This window comes from Oryx dammah, unplaced genomic scaffold (assembly GCF_014754425.2).
Source record: "Oryx dammah isolate SB20612 unplaced genomic scaffold, SCBI_Odam_1.1 HiC_scaffold_5, whole genome shotgun sequence".
Classification (NCBI taxonomy): domain Eukaryota; kingdom Metazoa; phylum Chordata; class Mammalia; order Artiodactyla; family Bovidae; genus Oryx; species Oryx dammah.
In genome coordinates, this window is record NW_024070189.1 from 102,059,368 (window position 1) to 102,075,529 (window position 16,162).

At 49.6% G+C, this 16,162-nt stretch overlaps 1 protein-coding gene across 2 annotated transcripts in view; it reads right to left on the bottom strand.

The window, feature by feature from the left end:
* Positions 1-16,162, bottom strand: part of UNC13A (unc-13 homolog A) — a 69,591-nt gene that overhangs the window by 34,590 nt on the left and 18,839 nt on the right. For both annotated transcript variants that reach the window (XM_040241075.1, XM_040241076.1), the window contains exons 9-16: positions 13,701-13,908; positions 5,620-6,150; positions 5,005-5,113; positions 3,256-3,302; positions 1,377-1,455; positions 1,208-1,213; positions 648-719; positions 144-363 (exon numbers count right to left, since the gene is read on the bottom strand). In XM_040241075.1, coding sequence (XP_040097009.1) covers positions 144-363; positions 648-719; positions 1,208-1,213; positions 1,377-1,455; positions 3,256-3,302; positions 5,005-5,113; positions 5,620-6,150; positions 13,701-13,908 — 1,272 coding nt within the window. The remainder of the gene's footprint in view (positions 1-143; positions 364-647; positions 720-1,207; positions 1,214-1,376; positions 1,456-3,255; positions 3,303-5,004; positions 5,114-5,619; positions 6,151-13,700; positions 13,909-16,162) is intronic.

Here is a 16,162-nt window from a genome sequence, read left to right on the forward strand (position 1 = left end):
GCACTTCTCCCTTCCAGATACTCCCCAGCACCGGCCAGCAGCATAGCTCCGCCCCGTCCCGCCCCTCCTCAGAGCCCCGCCCCTACCACTAACAGTCCCTCCCCTTGGTCTCCGCTCCGCTCCCGCCAGCGTCCAGCACTCACGCTGCAGACAGTCTGCATTGAGCAGGTCCTGGCACTTCTCGTGGCACTTGACACCGCACTCGGTACAGCGCATGCCCTGCCGCGCGATGCCCCACAGCAGCCCCTCACACTCGTAGCAATAGGTGGGGGTGGTGGCCGTCCACACCTCGAAGTTGTGTGGCGTCGTGCACGAGATAGGGTAGATTAAGGCTTGCAGGGTCTTCTTGTAAACGTGATTTTTCTGCAGGGGAAGCCGGGCATGTGACATAGAGCCCTAACCTGGGGGCACTGGCTTCTTCCCTCCCCCTCTCCCCCTTCCACCCCGGCTTGCTGAGTGTGGGAAAGTCCCCGTCCCTCCCCCAGCTCCACGCAGTCGGAATCCACGGTTTTGGTGCATAGACTATGCGCTGTGTTGTCGGATTCTGTAAAGTGAGGAGTGCCTGTCTCTGCCACACCCCACTTCCTTTCCTCCAGGAGCCCCCAGCCCAGTCCAGCCTCCAACCTGGGGAAAAGAGCCCCACGCACCAGCTCTTCGTTGTTCAAAGTGCTGGATGCCAAGGCCGAGGTGATGCCTGCTTTTCTGGACTGTACAAGGGACTGGAAACAGGGATGTCACCAAGGCAGTCAGAAGGGTCCATTGACACCCAGGGGTTATCACCGCAAGCAGAATCCGCGGTTTGAGGCCACCAACCACCGATTCAGGTCACAGCCACAAACAGGAAACAGGTCACAGCAGTGAGAGCATAATGGCAAAAAAAAAAAAAAAAATTGGGAAGTAACAGAAGCTCCAGGTTAGAAGAGACCCTGGAAGGGGAGCAGCTCCATGTCTCTGACTCAGCCATCCCTCACCACCATGGACCAGACTCGGGAACTACACTTGGCCGTGGTCACCAGCCTCAGAACAAAACCAGCAGCCACAGCATGAACCAAAGTGGGGAGTCAGCTGCTTTCTTCCCCACCAGTGAGCTGCAGGATATGCCAAGGCTCCCTCCCCAGAACCCATGTGCTGGGGGCCAGCTGGAAGACCCCAGTGCGGGGCAGGGGCCTGGGGAGGACATTCAAGGGCCTGGGTCACCATCACTCACCATGGCCTGAAGTGTCCAGGCAGCATGCAGAATAGAAATCAGATCACATTAGTTTCAGAGAATGCCTGGCCAGCCCCTAGCCCCAGGTCTGCCCTGGGCAGTTGTACAGGCTGAGCACTGCCTGAGGCAGGGCTGCTCTGCTGGGGGAGGGGAGGGCGCAGGCGCTCACCAGGTCGCTCACGAGTGGGATCGGCTTCCTCTTGCGGATGTCCGGCATGCTATCAATGATGATGAGACCACCGCCAGGGCTGCAAGACATCCAGGGACGTCAAGGGCCCAGGGAAGCCCCCCTTCCCTCAACAGACATTATCTTAGCCCTGGGGAGGATACCTGATCTCCCCAGGTATTAAGGATTGAATTATGTCTCTTCAAAAGATACACTGAAGACCTAACCCCCAGTATCTCAGAATGGAACCTTATTTGGAAATAGAGTTCATTGCAGGAATAGTTAAGGCAAGATCATACTGGAGTAGGATTCACTCCTAATCCAATATAAGTGGTATCTGTATAAGAAGAGAGACTCACAAGGAGAAGACAGTGGTGTGATAATAGTGGCAGAGATTGGAGTGACTCGTTTACCACCCAAGGAATACCAGGGACTTCCAACAACTAACTACCAGAAGCTAGAAAAGCAAGGATTCTCCCCTACAGATGTCAGTATGACCCTTGCCAACACTTTGGTTTTGGAATTCTGGCCTCCGAGAACCACAGGAGGATAAATGCTGTTGCTTTAAGGGCCCCCATCTGTGGCAGTTTGTTAGGGCAGCCCTAAGAAATGAAGACACTGGGCCTCAACTTCCTGGTCTGAGGAATGGGGAGATGATGCAGTTGCCCATGTTTAATGAAAGTTCGAATTAAGGCAAATCTAAATAAAAATATATTTAAGAAAATCAATGAAAACTTTATGCTCAAAATTGGAAATATATGTGCATATTTAAAGTCTATCCTGGAAGAAGGGACTTCAAAGCCCATGGGAAGGAGGAAACAGGAAATGGTATATGTGCTATTTCCTCTCTGCTGCTTTGGTGTAGCTGGTGAATTGGAATGAGGGCTGTGGTGGATGCCCGCCGGCCTGTCCAAATCCACTTTACTGACAGACTAATCCCGGAGACAATTCAGGTATGGTTACTCTCCTGAATGTTCCCATTGGCCAATGAGAGTGATGCCTGCTGCCAGTGACCCCGGACAAGCCCTGGGGTGCTATTCATACACCAGCACTCCCTGAAGGATCAGACAGAGGCTTGGAGATGGCTGAACTCTGTCTCTGCTTGGCTGCTTCCCCTGCCTGGCCCTGCCTGTGAGGGAAGCACTCTTGAGAGTGCTTCCTGCATAAATCATGCACACAGGAGCCCCACTTTCAGACCCTGCTTCCAGGGCTCCCCACCTGGGACACTCGCCCACCTGGGAGTCATAGCTTCAAAGTATGTACAAGGGAAAGTAGTAACCCTCCAGCTGCCATTTAAAATATTAGTACAATGTACAGACATCTTTTGCATCCCCTAACCACACTTAACCTCCCCAGGAATTAAGGGTTGCGTCATGCTGGAATGCACAAATGCTGAAAGAGCACCCCGGAAAATCAGTAACTTAAGAAACTAGATATGGAAAATGTTCCCTGTAAGAACAACTAGTGTCATGAAACAGCCAGCAACTGTAGCAAAATTCTGAGAAATGCAGAACTGAAGCAAAAAACTCACTCCAAGGTTGCAGCTGTTATCATGTAGGAAGTGGGTTTCTTCTTTACCTTACATTTTGTCTAGGGGGAAATGGTCTTGAATTATGAGTGGCTTGGGCAAGACCTCTCTGGACTCAGTTTTATCATCTGTAAAATAGGGGTAGTGGGCCCCCCCATGGGTTCATTGTGAGGATTTCATGTGTTACTATCTTTGGCTCATGCTGGTCATGAGTGTCTTTCACTCTTGCTCAATCTGTCTCCTGTCTAAATGGAATCTCTCCCTGCTCTGGTTGGGCTGAGGCTATGGTGCGAACTAGCCTTAGGCTCTGGATTCAAAACTTCCTCTTTCTCCCCACCAAGATCCATTACTCACCCGCCTTTGAACCACAGGGACTTGGACATTTCTCCTTCTCCCCGGGCCTGCAGGACAGATAGATAGAGTCAGTACGGTTGCCCTTTCCCAGGTCAGCACAGGTATCTCACCCACAACCATTTCCCCTTTGTGCTGAGAGTCAGAAAGCCTGCGTCCTAGTCCTCACTGTGTATCCTTAGGGAGCTCACTGACTTTTTCTGAGCCTCAGTTTATCCATCTGTAAAATGAGAAGAAAGGAGATACTCTCTGCCACCAACTGCAGTGAACTTTAGTCCCCTTGTCTGTGAAAATGGAGGACTTTTTTGAGCATCATCTCAAGCAACAGCTCATGCTCTATAGTCCTGGAATTCTTAGAGGCTGGCTCATAAGATCCTATCATTTGATTATCTCACCTGATTATCTGATCTCATGCCCCAGGGCCTTTGCCCACTGCACCTCCTGTTTGTATGCTTTCCCACATTCATTCTCAACCAGCCTCCATCTATCATTTAGGTCTCAGCTAGACCCAAAGTCAACACCTCCCACTATGCAACTAAAGGGTGGCATCATGGGGGCGGGGACGGTGGGGGGTGTGGCGTGGTGGTGGGCAGGGCAGGGAGAATGGTCTGACACTTTCTCCTGAAATACTGTTAAAGTATTTTGAATATCACTTCACTTTAAGTAGCACCTCTTTCAGTGAGTTTTCCTGATTGCCAGATTAGCTTTATGCCCCTTCTATGAAACCCAGAGGTCCTACTCATGTTTATTTTTTCTTGTCATAGTATTAGTTTCATTACAAGGGTAGCTGCTGCATTTTTCATTTAATTTGTTGACTTAGGGAAAGTTAGTAATAGCCTTTTCACAGTATATTCTTTGCTACTCTTTGAATCTAGAGCCATGGGAATGTATAGTAAAAGAAAATTTTATTGCACAACTGATAAGAAATTTGACTTGAAACTTTTGTAGCTCTGATAATTGATGGTCTGAGACTTTGGGAGTCTGTTTAGGATCTCCTCCTCCTGCCAGCCTCACCCCAGTTTGGGAGGTCGCTCTGGATAACAACACTGCTCTGTCCCCAGCCCACAGAAGGCTGAATGAATAAAGCAGTGAATGAATGGCCTCATTCCTGCTGCCCATTAGAACAGTTATCCTGACCCTGACATCAATTCTATTTTTTACCTAATTCCTTTTCCAATACCGATCAGACTTCAGACCTTTCCCTAATCCCAACACTGACACCCAGTGTGACCCCAAGCACTGACCTCTTCCCCTAACACCAAGTCTAACCCTGAACACTAATGTTTGGCTGCTGCCCTAACCCCGATGTCCATTCCTATCTCTGGCCTGTATCCCTGTCCATGAACCTGGTCTCTGAACTTGGCCACAGCCAGGCTCTCAGCTTAATTTCAGCTCCAGGTTCTACTTCACTTCTCCTTCTTCCCCACTTAGAAATCCAGGGCTGCCCTGGGGAGGTTGGACGTGGCTTGGTGGAGCCAGCAGGTTGCACCGAAGAGTAGGTAGGTATGGGTAGGGCTAGGGAGAAGTCAGATTGGGCATGCGCTGAGCTGAGAATGGTGGGGCTAGAGCCAGGGTAGGCGTGGGTAGGGCTAAGGAAGGGGGAAGTGGGTGGCATGGGCTAGCGTGGGCAGGGCCAGGGAAAGGACCACAGTAGTAGACTGGGGCTTGGAAGGAGTGGGGAAATGGGCGTGGCCAGGCTGGTCACGGGTGTGGGTGAGGCGCGGGCATGGCCAGGCTGCTGCTGCCACTCACCTCCTGCAGTTGCAGCCGCACTTTGTTGAAGGCTCGCAGCCAGTTGGCCTTGGCTCTAGACATGGAGTCCTGACCCTCTTGGCCTTCCTCGTCTTCTCGTGGCCTGAAACTTTGGCAAGGGGTTTCGTGATGCTCCAGGACCGGCACTCTCTCCACCCTCCACTGTCTAAGTGATGCTGGGCCCTCCACGGCCTCCCTGGCACTTCAGAGATGCAATGGCCCACCCACGAGCCTCTGGCCATCCTCAGTTTCCCTCCCCACTTCCCACATGCCCATTACCTCTCTGACACCTTCGGGTCCCCCGTGTCCCCTTGCCATCTTCCTGGACCTTCTGCAACTTTGTAATCCTCCCTGCCCAAGATTCTTCTGATGCTTTTGTGACCTCTCCAACCCTGGAAAGCCCTCCAGCCCCTCACAACCCCCAAGATGCCTTCATGACCCTGCTTGACCCACTCTGACCCCACTGAGCCCTTTCTGACTGCCAAGACCCTCCTATCCCTTCCTAGACCCGTGACTCTGTGAGAGCCCTCCTCCCCATTTCCCAGGTCTACACTGACCCTACCATGACACCACTGACCCTGTGACCTTGTGATACCCTCAGCCCCTTCCCATTACCTCTCCTCAGCCTTGGGGGCCTCAGGCTCCTGCTCAGATGCAGGTGCTTCCTCAGGCACGGCTGGCTCAGGGGCCACCTTGGCTACGTCGGGGGCTTCAGTGGGCATGGCTGGGGCCTGGTCCTCTTTCTCGGGGGCGGCAGGTGGAAGGCTGACACGCTTGAAGTCCTTGGGCTCGGCCACAGCCACCTCCTCTCGCATGGCATAGCCTCGGATGTCATCCGGCACCTCCTCCTCCTCCTCCAGCTCTTCCTCGTCTTCAGGGAGCTCCTCCTCCTCCAGGAAGTCCTCCAGGTCCTCCTCCAGCTCCTCCTCCAGCTCCTCATCCAGCTCGTCCTCATCCTGGTCCCAGCGCGGCGAGTCCTTGTGGTAGCTGACCGAACTGTGGCAGGAGTGGTAGGAATCCCGGTCCCGCTCGTCCTCGAGCTCAGAGCCCTGCAGGCTCTGCTCGTCCGGGTCGAAGTCCTCGCTCAGCTGCGAGCTGCCTTGGCTCAGCTCCCCTGAGGAGGCGTAGCGGCTGCTGCCTGTGGGGCTGCAGGGTCGGGCCAGGGCTCAGGGGCTGGAGCACGGAGCTGCTGCCCATCCCAGCCCTGGTCACACAGGTTCCCTCGCCCAGTCACTCCCTGGGCTGGTCACTCCCTTTATTCCCAGCACTGGTGGAACACCTCTGGGCACCAGGGAAACACAGCCGTGAACCAAAGAGACAAAACACCTGTTCTTAGTCACTATCTTGGGGGGCAGGCAATAAAATCAGATTGATGACAAATCGGTGCCCTACTGCACGCCTAGCTAGGCACTGTGGAAGCTGGAAAGCATTCACCCACATGTTGAGGACCCCGAATGAGTGTCCCTGCCACAGCCCCCTTGGAGACCTAGCCCTCCTGCAACAGACTTAGTTGCCCCTGTCCCCTGATGTCTCCCCTACCCCCGCCTCAGCCTGGTTCTCCCCCTGTTGAGCCCCCTCCATTCATCAGGACTCCCCCTCAGCTCCACCTCAAAGACATATGTGTAATGCGTCCACTTCCTTGCCTCCTGGGTCCCACGTTAGTCCAGGCTCTGCCATCTCCATTAGAGGCTATCTTACTCAACGTCCACTTCTCTCCTGGACATTAACATTTTCCATGAAAGCCACGAAGGGGTTTATCGGAATCATAAACCCAATCACAGACCTCCTCTGTTCCAAACTCGACCATAAAAGTAAGTTAGTTGCTCAGTCGTGTCCGACTCTTTGTGACCCCATGGACTGTAGCCCACCAGGCTCCTCGGTCCATGGGATTCTCCAGGCAAGAATACTGGAATGGGTTGCCATGTCTTCCTCCTGAGGATCTTCCCGACCCAGGGATCGAGCCTAGGCCTCCCACATCACAGGCAGATTCTCTAACCCCCCATGCCATGCTCTGCACCTCCTTGTGGCCCAGGCCCTCCAACTTCCCTACCCTCAGCTGCCTCCATCCTCCCTTCTCTCCCCCTGCTCCAGCCACACTGACCTCCTGACTGTCCCTCCAACACCCTAAAGTGCTCCCACCTCTGGACCAGGGGTAAACAATCTGCCTGCCAATGCGGGAGATGCAAGAGATGCAGGCTTGATCCCTGGGTCAGGAAGGTCCCTTATAGAAAGAAGTGGCAGCCCCCTCCAGTATTCTAGCCCGGAAATACCATGGACAGAGGAGCCTGGCGGATTACAGTCCACGGGGTGGCAAAAAGAGCAGCACGCAACTAAACAACAACTGGGCCTTAACACTTGCTGTGCTCCCCCGGGAGCCTCCTTCCTTGCCTGCTTTACCTGGGAAATTCCTTTGGTGCCCACTGAAATAGCACTTCTTTGGATGAATCGAGTCTCCTTCAACCTCTAGTCAGGTCAAACCTACCCCCATCCACATTATATGCTCCTTATATGCACCCTGGATCACACTCAGCATAACCAGGAAAAAATATCTGCGTGAGGGCAGACACACAGGCCACCTCTCAGCCCCTTCTAACCACTCATTCAGACACGTAATAAACAGCGTTCCTTGTCTTAGACACTTCCTCCACTCTCAGTGACGAGGATCCTCTTTCTCAACCAGCCCCTGGGATGCTTTAGGTATCAAACAGGGGTTCCCCTGCCCCGCCCCGCCCCATCCTTATTTGCTCAGCTATGTGTGTGATTGACTGCTTTTCATTGCCTGTTCTTGTAGACAGCAAGGATGGGGGAATCCTTAGGTATTATTGGGCTGGAACAGACTCCCAGCTCCCTCTGCTGGTGAATACTCCCAAAGATCACTCCCACACATTCTGGGTTCCCAAGTGAGGAGCACGCCTAGGACTGGGGTCCCCACACAGGTCCCACCTGTGACACCAGGCACCATGTAAATCGCTCCAGGCCGCAAGACGGTGGGACCGATGGTCCCCAAGACACCTCCCACCTCAGCTCTGACATTCAGGAGCCAACGCAACTCTGATCCCAGACACTTCTCCTGGATCCCATTGAGTTAGCCGCCAAGTACCTCCCTGTGTGATCTGGCCATGTCTACCTTTAGCTGAGCTGTTTTCTCTGCCTGGAATTCTTCTCCTCAGACTCCTCATTTATCCTTCGAGGGCTAGCTCCGGGGCACCTTCCTCCAGGAAGCCCACCTTGCCCTTTCCCACCACCAGGGCGTTCAGTTGTGTCCCTCCCTTAAGCCAAGCCCTGACCTGCAGGATGGGATGTCTGTTCCTCTGGGAACACGCAGTGCCCACACTGGGCAGCAGGACCAGGGTGGCACGGGATGGTGTCTTGAGTCACTGTCAGACTGTTTCTGCCTGTGCTCCCGCTCTCTGCTGTGTGACCTGTTCATGGGGAGAGTGGACAGGGCTCCCCCTTTTCCATTCCCACCCCTCATTCCATCCCAGGGTTGCTTACAATAAACAGACTCTCCCTGGGACATACAGACACACCCAGGGCTAGAGAAGGACAAGACAAGCCCATGCACACAGAATGGGAGCCAGTCTGGGACCAGCTCTGTGCACATCCTGCTTTGAGACCCGGGCAACTCGCTCCTACCCTTTGAGCCTCAGTTTCCCTATCTGTAAGATGGGCACTCTTCTGCTTTTTTCCTCCAAGAGAAGACTTTCCCACCTACTAAACGAGCTCGTATTTTCTTTATATTTGGTATCTTAGTCTCCTTTCAGCTGTTTCCCATACGTTGAAACTTTGTTCCAATAATTGCATGAGTCTGAGCCAGCTTGAATATGCAAGTGAATGACGCTTTACAAATGGTAGTGGTTGCAAAAATGGTAGGAGAGGCTGTTAGGGAGACAGGAATGCTTCTGAAGATATTTGGAATAAGGAAGTCACTAGTACAAACAGAAAGGGATCTAATTCTTTGTTTTCAGGATTGCTCACACACAAAGGAGTTAAATGAAGGATGCTAGAGTAAATCCAGGGTAAGACTAATTCTACTCCCTCTTATATCACTAAGTGGTTTACCTTGAGTATGTCATTTCATTCCCTTGGACCTAAAAAATAAAGAGGCTGGACTAAATGCTCAATTTTATTTTCTCTTTTTTGAAGCCCAGTTGATTTACAAAGTTGTGTTAATTTCTGCTGTACAGCAAAGTGATTCAGTTATACGTTCTTTTTATATTCTTTTTCATTATGGTTTATCAGAAGATATTGAATATGGTTCTCTGTGCTGTACAGTAGGACCTTGTTATTTGTTCATTCGATATATAATAACTTACCTCTGCTAAGCCAAACTCCCATCCCATCCCTTCCCCAAACCCTTCCCTTTGGCAACCACAGGTCTCCTCTCTACGCCTGCAATTCTCCTTCTGTTGCGTAGACAAGTTCATTTGTGTCATGTTTTAGATTTCACATATAAGTGATGCCATATCCTAAATATTTGTCTTTCTCTTCCTGAGTTACTTTACTTCTTACGATCATCTCTACTGCTGCTGCTGCTAAGTCACTTCAGTCGTGTCCGACTCTGTGCGACCCCATAGACGTCAGCCAACCAGGCTCCCCCATCCCTGGGATTCTCCAGGCAAGAACACTGGAGTGGGTTGCCATATCCTTCTCCAATGCATGAAAGTGAAAAGTGAAAGGGAAGTCGCTCAGTCGGGCCCGACTGTTAGCGACCCCATGGACTACAGCCCACCAGGCTCCTCTGCCCATGAGACTTTCCAGGCAAGAGTTCTGGAGTGGGGCGCCATTGCCTTCTCCAATGATAATCTCTAGTTGTATCCAAAAATGCTCTGGAAAAAGTTCCTTCTAACACATGTCATCTATAAACTATCTGAACTTTCTATGGTACGTGCAAAACATAGGCAAGTTTAGCATAAAGCTTGTTTAAATATCTGCAAAAAAATATTGTACTGGATGGTGCTAAAGAGAGTAGGGAGGACTTCCCTGGTGGTGCAGTGGATAAGAACCCACCTGCCAAGGCGGGAGACACAGGTTCGATCCCTGGTCTGGGAAGAGCCCCTGCGCCACAACTGCTGGGCCTGCGCTCTAGAGCCCAGATGCCATGACTACCAAAGCCCTCGCGCCTACAGCCTGTGCTCCGCGACAAGAGAGACCAATGCGATGAGAAGCCAGAGCAGCTAAAAGAGAGTAGCCCCTACTCGCTGCAAACTAGAGAAAGCCTATGCAAAGCAAATCCAGAAATAAGAAAATAAAAGTTAAGGAAAAAGTACTGAGTAGGGAGCTTATCAAGGTTTTCTCCAACTTATGTTTTCCCCAAACTCTCTAGAGTGTTGTCCAGTGGAAACGTTTTCTGTCCATACTATCCAACAGAGTAGCCATCCGTGCATGGCTGTTGAGCCCTTGAAAAGCTTCCAGTATGCTGGAGGGACTGAAATTCTATTTTACTTATTATTTAAAATTTGAGCTTCCCTGGTGGCTCAGATGGTAAAGAATCCACCCTCAATGCGGGAGACCTGGGTTCAGTCCCTGGCTTGGGAAGATTCCCTGGAGGAGGGCATGGCAACCCACTCCAGTATTCTTGCCTTGAGAAACCCATGGACAGAGGTACCTGGTGGGCTACAGCCCATGGGGTCGCAGAGAGTTGGATACAACTGAGTGACAAAGCACAGTGCTCAGCGTTTAAAATTTAACTTTAAAAAGCCACTTGGGGCTGCCACGTTGGATGGCACAACTCTGAAAGTTCATTTACTTCGATGGCACAAAGAGAAACTATTTAAGATTTCTTTTCTTACTGCTTTATTCAAAATAAAGTGATTCTGTGGGTCTCTCCAAATCTCAACACTTGTTTACATCATTAAAGTTTTTGTCAAGAGTTGGAGAAGGCTTGCCATTCAGGAGGCTGGATGGCTATGTTTAATACTAGGTTTGCCCCTGAGTTTTTAATTGAAGAATAATTGCTTTACAGAATTTTGTTCTCTGTTAAACATCAACATGAATCAGCCAGAATGTGGTCAACCCAGGGGTGGTTCTAAGACGCTGCTGGGAGCAGAGAGAAGGGACCATCTCTTTGGTGGGTGTCCTTGCTGATGATGTAGAAAGAACACCACTTCTGTCCAGCTGTAGGATCTTGGGAGCCTAACTTTGCGGCATGTGGGTTCCTAGGTGTCTTTTTAGGGCTGATAGGCAGTGTGGCATTGTGTCTGTGGTCATAGACTCAGAAGTCTGCTTGACAGGGTTTAAATTCTGGCTCAGTCACTTGATAGCTGTGTGGTCTTAAGAAAGTCACTTAATCTCTCTGCTTCATTTTCCACAGCTGCCCCAAGGCATGTGGGATCTTAGTTCCCCCACCAGGGATTGAACTTGCATTCCCTGCACTGCAAGGCGAATTCTTAACCACTGGACCACCAGGGAAGTCTCATAAAAAAAAACAAAAAAACAAAAAAACCTAGCACATAATAAATGCTCAATTAGCCAGCATTATTTTTGTTGCTTATAGACATGGCAGGACCAAGATCAGGATGAGGCAGGTGCAGCCGAGTTCTGCAAGTGCAGGTTCAGGTCCCGCTTTTACTTAAACTGTGTATTTTCCTCATCATGGATTTTTTAGAAAATTCACTGAAGTGCAACTTACATACAACAAAATCCACTCTTACGAAGATATATTTTGGTGAATGTGAATTTTTTTGTCATGGGCTATTTTGGCACTCATTTTGATTTTTTAAAATATTGCATTGACATATTGATCTTGATGACTGAGTTTTTTGGCACCCTCTAAATTTTGTACTTGAGGCAACCTCAAGTGTACCACACTTGCCCCAGCCTAGTCTTAGACCTATGTTACAGGGTTTACCTCCAACTCTGCTATATCAGAGGCCCTGGTGTATGTGTGAACTGAGCCTAATATCTTATTTATTTACTTATTTATATGTTCTAGTTTTAATTTTCTTGGCCACATGCCATGAGACATTTGGGACCTTAGTTCCCTGACCAGGGATAGAACCCACAACCCCTGCACTGGAAGTGAACTAGTGAAGTCCTAACTGCTGGATCACCAGGGAAGTCCCTGATCTAATATCCTACAGAGATTTGAGGGGTCATATTAATAGAACTGGGTTTCCCAGGTGGTGAGAGTGGTAAAGAACCCGCCCGCCAATGCAGGACTTGTAAGAGATGTGTGTTTGAACCGTGGGTCAGGAAGATTCCCCTGGAGGAGGGCACGGCAGCTCACTCCAGTCTTCTCGTCTGGAGAATCCCATGGACAGAGGTCTCAAAGAGTCAGACACAAACTGAAGCAACTTGGCACGCACATGCATTAATAGAAGTATAGGTTCAACAAGAGAGTAGAGAACACTCAAAATTTTCATCCTGCCCATCTTTTAATGAAGGAAATGCATTCTTTGGGGAGCAACATTTCAGAAGAAGACCCATGACCAGTAATTCACCAAGCCACTGCTTGCCACCCAGTGGGTTCACCACAAACACTTGTCCTCATGATGATTTACCAACTGTGTGACCTCAGGCAAGTGACTTAACCCCTCTGGGCCTTGATTTCCCATCTGTGAAATGGAGTCAATAATATTCCCAACCCAGAGAATGAAATAAGATGAAGGAGGAAAAATGTTGGACCGCAGCTGGGCATCCAGTTAGCTCCAAATACTATTATTTGTGTTATTTACCTAACAGTCACTACACAGCACTTTCAGGAACCACCCAAAGTGCTTTACAAATATCCAAGCTGTTTAATATCATGTTTGCTGCTGTTAAGAAACCAGGACTGGGGAGATCAAGTCAGCGAAGAGGGGAGCAGCAGGCACACACGTCAGTCTCCTGGGCTCAAGGGCCAACACGCTGCGCCCATGTAAGCCAGGGGACCGACCCTGAGGTAGGTCTGGGGACAGCATGCTTTGAAAAGAGTAGTGATGGTGGCTGGGCTGAGAAGGAGTAGCTCCTAAGCCACTACGCCCGGGTAGCAGTGGTAAAGAGCCTGCCTGCCAATGCAGGGTTTGTAAGAGACGCGTGTTCGATCCCTGGGTCAGGAAGATTCCCTGGAGGAGGGCATGGCGATGCACTCCAGTATTCTTGTATGGACACAGGAGCTTGGCAGGCTATGGTCCCTAAGCTCTCAAAGAGTCGCACACACACCCATGCCTGACTAGCAGGGCCCATGGCTGCTGGTCAGGAACACAGAGTCGGGGGCCACCAGGAAGGCTGAGCGGGACCACGAGCCACCCACGTGCTGGGAGTCTTTCCAGCATTACTATGTTTCACACCACCCTCATCCCCTCCCCATCCCTGGTAATGCCCACCTCTTCATCCGCCTCCTCGCCTAAGCAGTTAGAGAGTACACAGGGACCAGAGGCCTTTAGTTGGAGTGCTAAGGAGCCCCCATTTTGCAGGGGAAACTCTTAGGGGCTTTGTGACTTCCTTCTCCTCCTTCAACCAAAGCAAACCCCTTTTCATCAGGCTTGCGGAGTTTTCTCGGTAAGATTTTGGGTAAAGAAAATTTCTACTGCCTACTAGAAAGCATGGATGCTGCTTCCTTAGACTACTTGCCTCCAGCTCCCTCCAGCCTCCTATTCCTCTCTCCACTCCAGGAGATAGAGTTGGACAGACACAGACACACACACACACACACACACACACACAGACACACACACAGACACACACACACACACCCTCCACCCCACAGCAACTACCTGAGGGCCCGCGGCTCGGAGAACTCCTCATAGCTGTGCATGCAGTCACTGTAGGATTCCCGGGAACCCAGGGGTGGTGGGCGGACAGAATACTGGTGGACCGAGGCATTGGGCTGGGACGTGGTGTAGTAGGGTGGCGGGATGCTGTTGCTTGTCTCACTGCGGTAGTCACTGTCTCGATCGTCCACTGCACTGTCAGGGTCATCATCTGGAAGAGAGAGGAGGTGAGGGGAGAGAGTGAGCAAGGGAGGCCGAGAGAGAGTGAGCACGCAGTGGAGGCCAGCACAGTCTCTCAGACTTAGGAGGGTCTTCACTGACTGCTAACCCAAGAAGAGGAATCTACCAAAATGAATAAAGGATCTTGGGTCATGTTAATAGAGATATAAGTTTTAGAATAAAGGAGGTGAAAACCCTGCTTTTCTGTATATGGGTCAAATGGGACCTAGAGTCTGGGGATAAGGGTAGGTCCTACAATGTGAAGAGGACAGGAACAAATTGGAAGATGTCTTTCAGCTCAGATGTGAGAATGGACCAGTCTAGGCTTTCTAAAAACAATATGGGTTTTTCCATCAGGTAATGAGTTCCCCATAATGAGAGTCACCCAAACACTTAGGGGGAAGTTGGAGGGAGATCAAGAAGACAAGGTAGAGTATAAATGCTCTTTAACCTTCAGGGATTTCTTGATATCCTAGAAAGGATGTATAGGAAGGGGCTCTGACGAGGTATTGTCTCCCTCAGAAAGATTAGATTATTGGGTTGGCAACACCATCACAAGCCCAGAATCTATCGCTCAAGTGGAACAAGGTAGGGTTGCCAAACTCCAGGTGTTTAGTAAGAATTAAAGGATACTTTAGTTCAGTTTGCTTTCCTTAGTAAAGAGAAAACATATTTTCTTTCTCAGTAAAAAGAAAACAGTCTCAAAGGATGTTAAATTGTGGTGGGAACAGGAGAGACTCAATTTATTTGGAAAGCAGTACTTGAGCTGAAAAGAAGTGAGCTGCCTGCCCCAAATTACCTTCCTGATTGGGTCCCCCATGGTACACTAGGCTGAGGTACCAACTTACTGGTGATTTTAAACACCAAGAGGGTGGGTTATACTTTTTATTTAAAGATTTTTTTTAACGTGGACCATTTTTCAAGTCTTTATTGAATTTGATACAATATTGCTTTTTTTTTTCAATCTGTGAACTTAGCTCCCCAACTGAACCTGTGCTCCCTTCACTGGAAGTACAGAGTCTTAACCACTGGGCCACCAGGGAAGTCCCTGGCTTATACCTTTTTTGATGTCTTTAAGCATTTTTGCTCATCTCCTAGATTTTTTTTTGTTTTATTATTTTAACTTTCTAATTCCTTTTCCCTCTAATAGAGTCTATCTCTTTATACTAAAAAAAAAAGTTGAATTTTTTAAATATGGTAAACAGTTAAAATATTAGTTCCATCCTTCGCCTAGAACTAGCTATCTGACTCAGTCCCTATTTTGCCTTCAGAAAAACCTTAAGTTCCTTTTTGGCAGCAGTGCTGGCTGTAGCAGCGTCGCTCTGGCTGTCCTTAGCGTAGCTCTGGCTTCCCGATTTCTCATTTAATGTGGGCCACTGTGACCTGCGAGCTTTTCATCCCGTCCCTGCCGTACGACCACCACCACCTGATGCGCTGTGTGCTGACAGCGCTGGCGTCAGAGGCAGAAACAGATGTGAGTTTCCACAACTTAGATGTCTGAGCTTCAGGGTGAAACTGACGCGCCTTCAGGCCTGCAGTGGGACACCTGAGACTGGGGACAACGTGGCAGGGCTACCAAACTGCCCCTCACCCCCACTTGTTTTCTACAGTTATTTGGGTTTGGAGTCTACCAAATTGCCCTTGACCAGGCTGAAATATTTCCAGTCAACTCACATGAGACTGTGCATGTTCACCAAACTGATTTTTTTTCGGACGGATTATCAGTTTTTAAGGGGAAGATTGCTCTCTGTTGGATTCTTTCTGCTTTTGCCCAGACTCTGCTCTCTACCAAATTGTTTTTGACCAAATTGCCTGCTTCTGGATAAGACATTTTCAGCCACTTTTGTTTTGACAAAATGATCTGCTTTGGGCCCCATTGTCTTTGCTCTTCTTGACCCAATTATTCGTACAAGCTTTTGCTAAATTGGTTTTAATCCAGAATGTCTTTTTTTTTTTTTTTTTTAAACCGTATTGCTTGTTTGTGTGAAACTGCCTGTGACCAAGCCTTCTTGTCTGCCAAATGTCTATTTTGGCTAAACTGGCTTCTGATCAACTTGCTTTGACAAATTCTTTTGGGTCAAAATACAGCTGACCCTTGAACAATCCAATGGCTAGGGACGCCAACCCTCTGGGCAGTTGAAAATCCATGTGTGATTTTATAATTGGCCCTCCACAGTCACACTTCTGCATCCGTGGATTCAACCTACTGGGATTGTGTAGCACTGTAGTAGTATTTACTGAAAAAA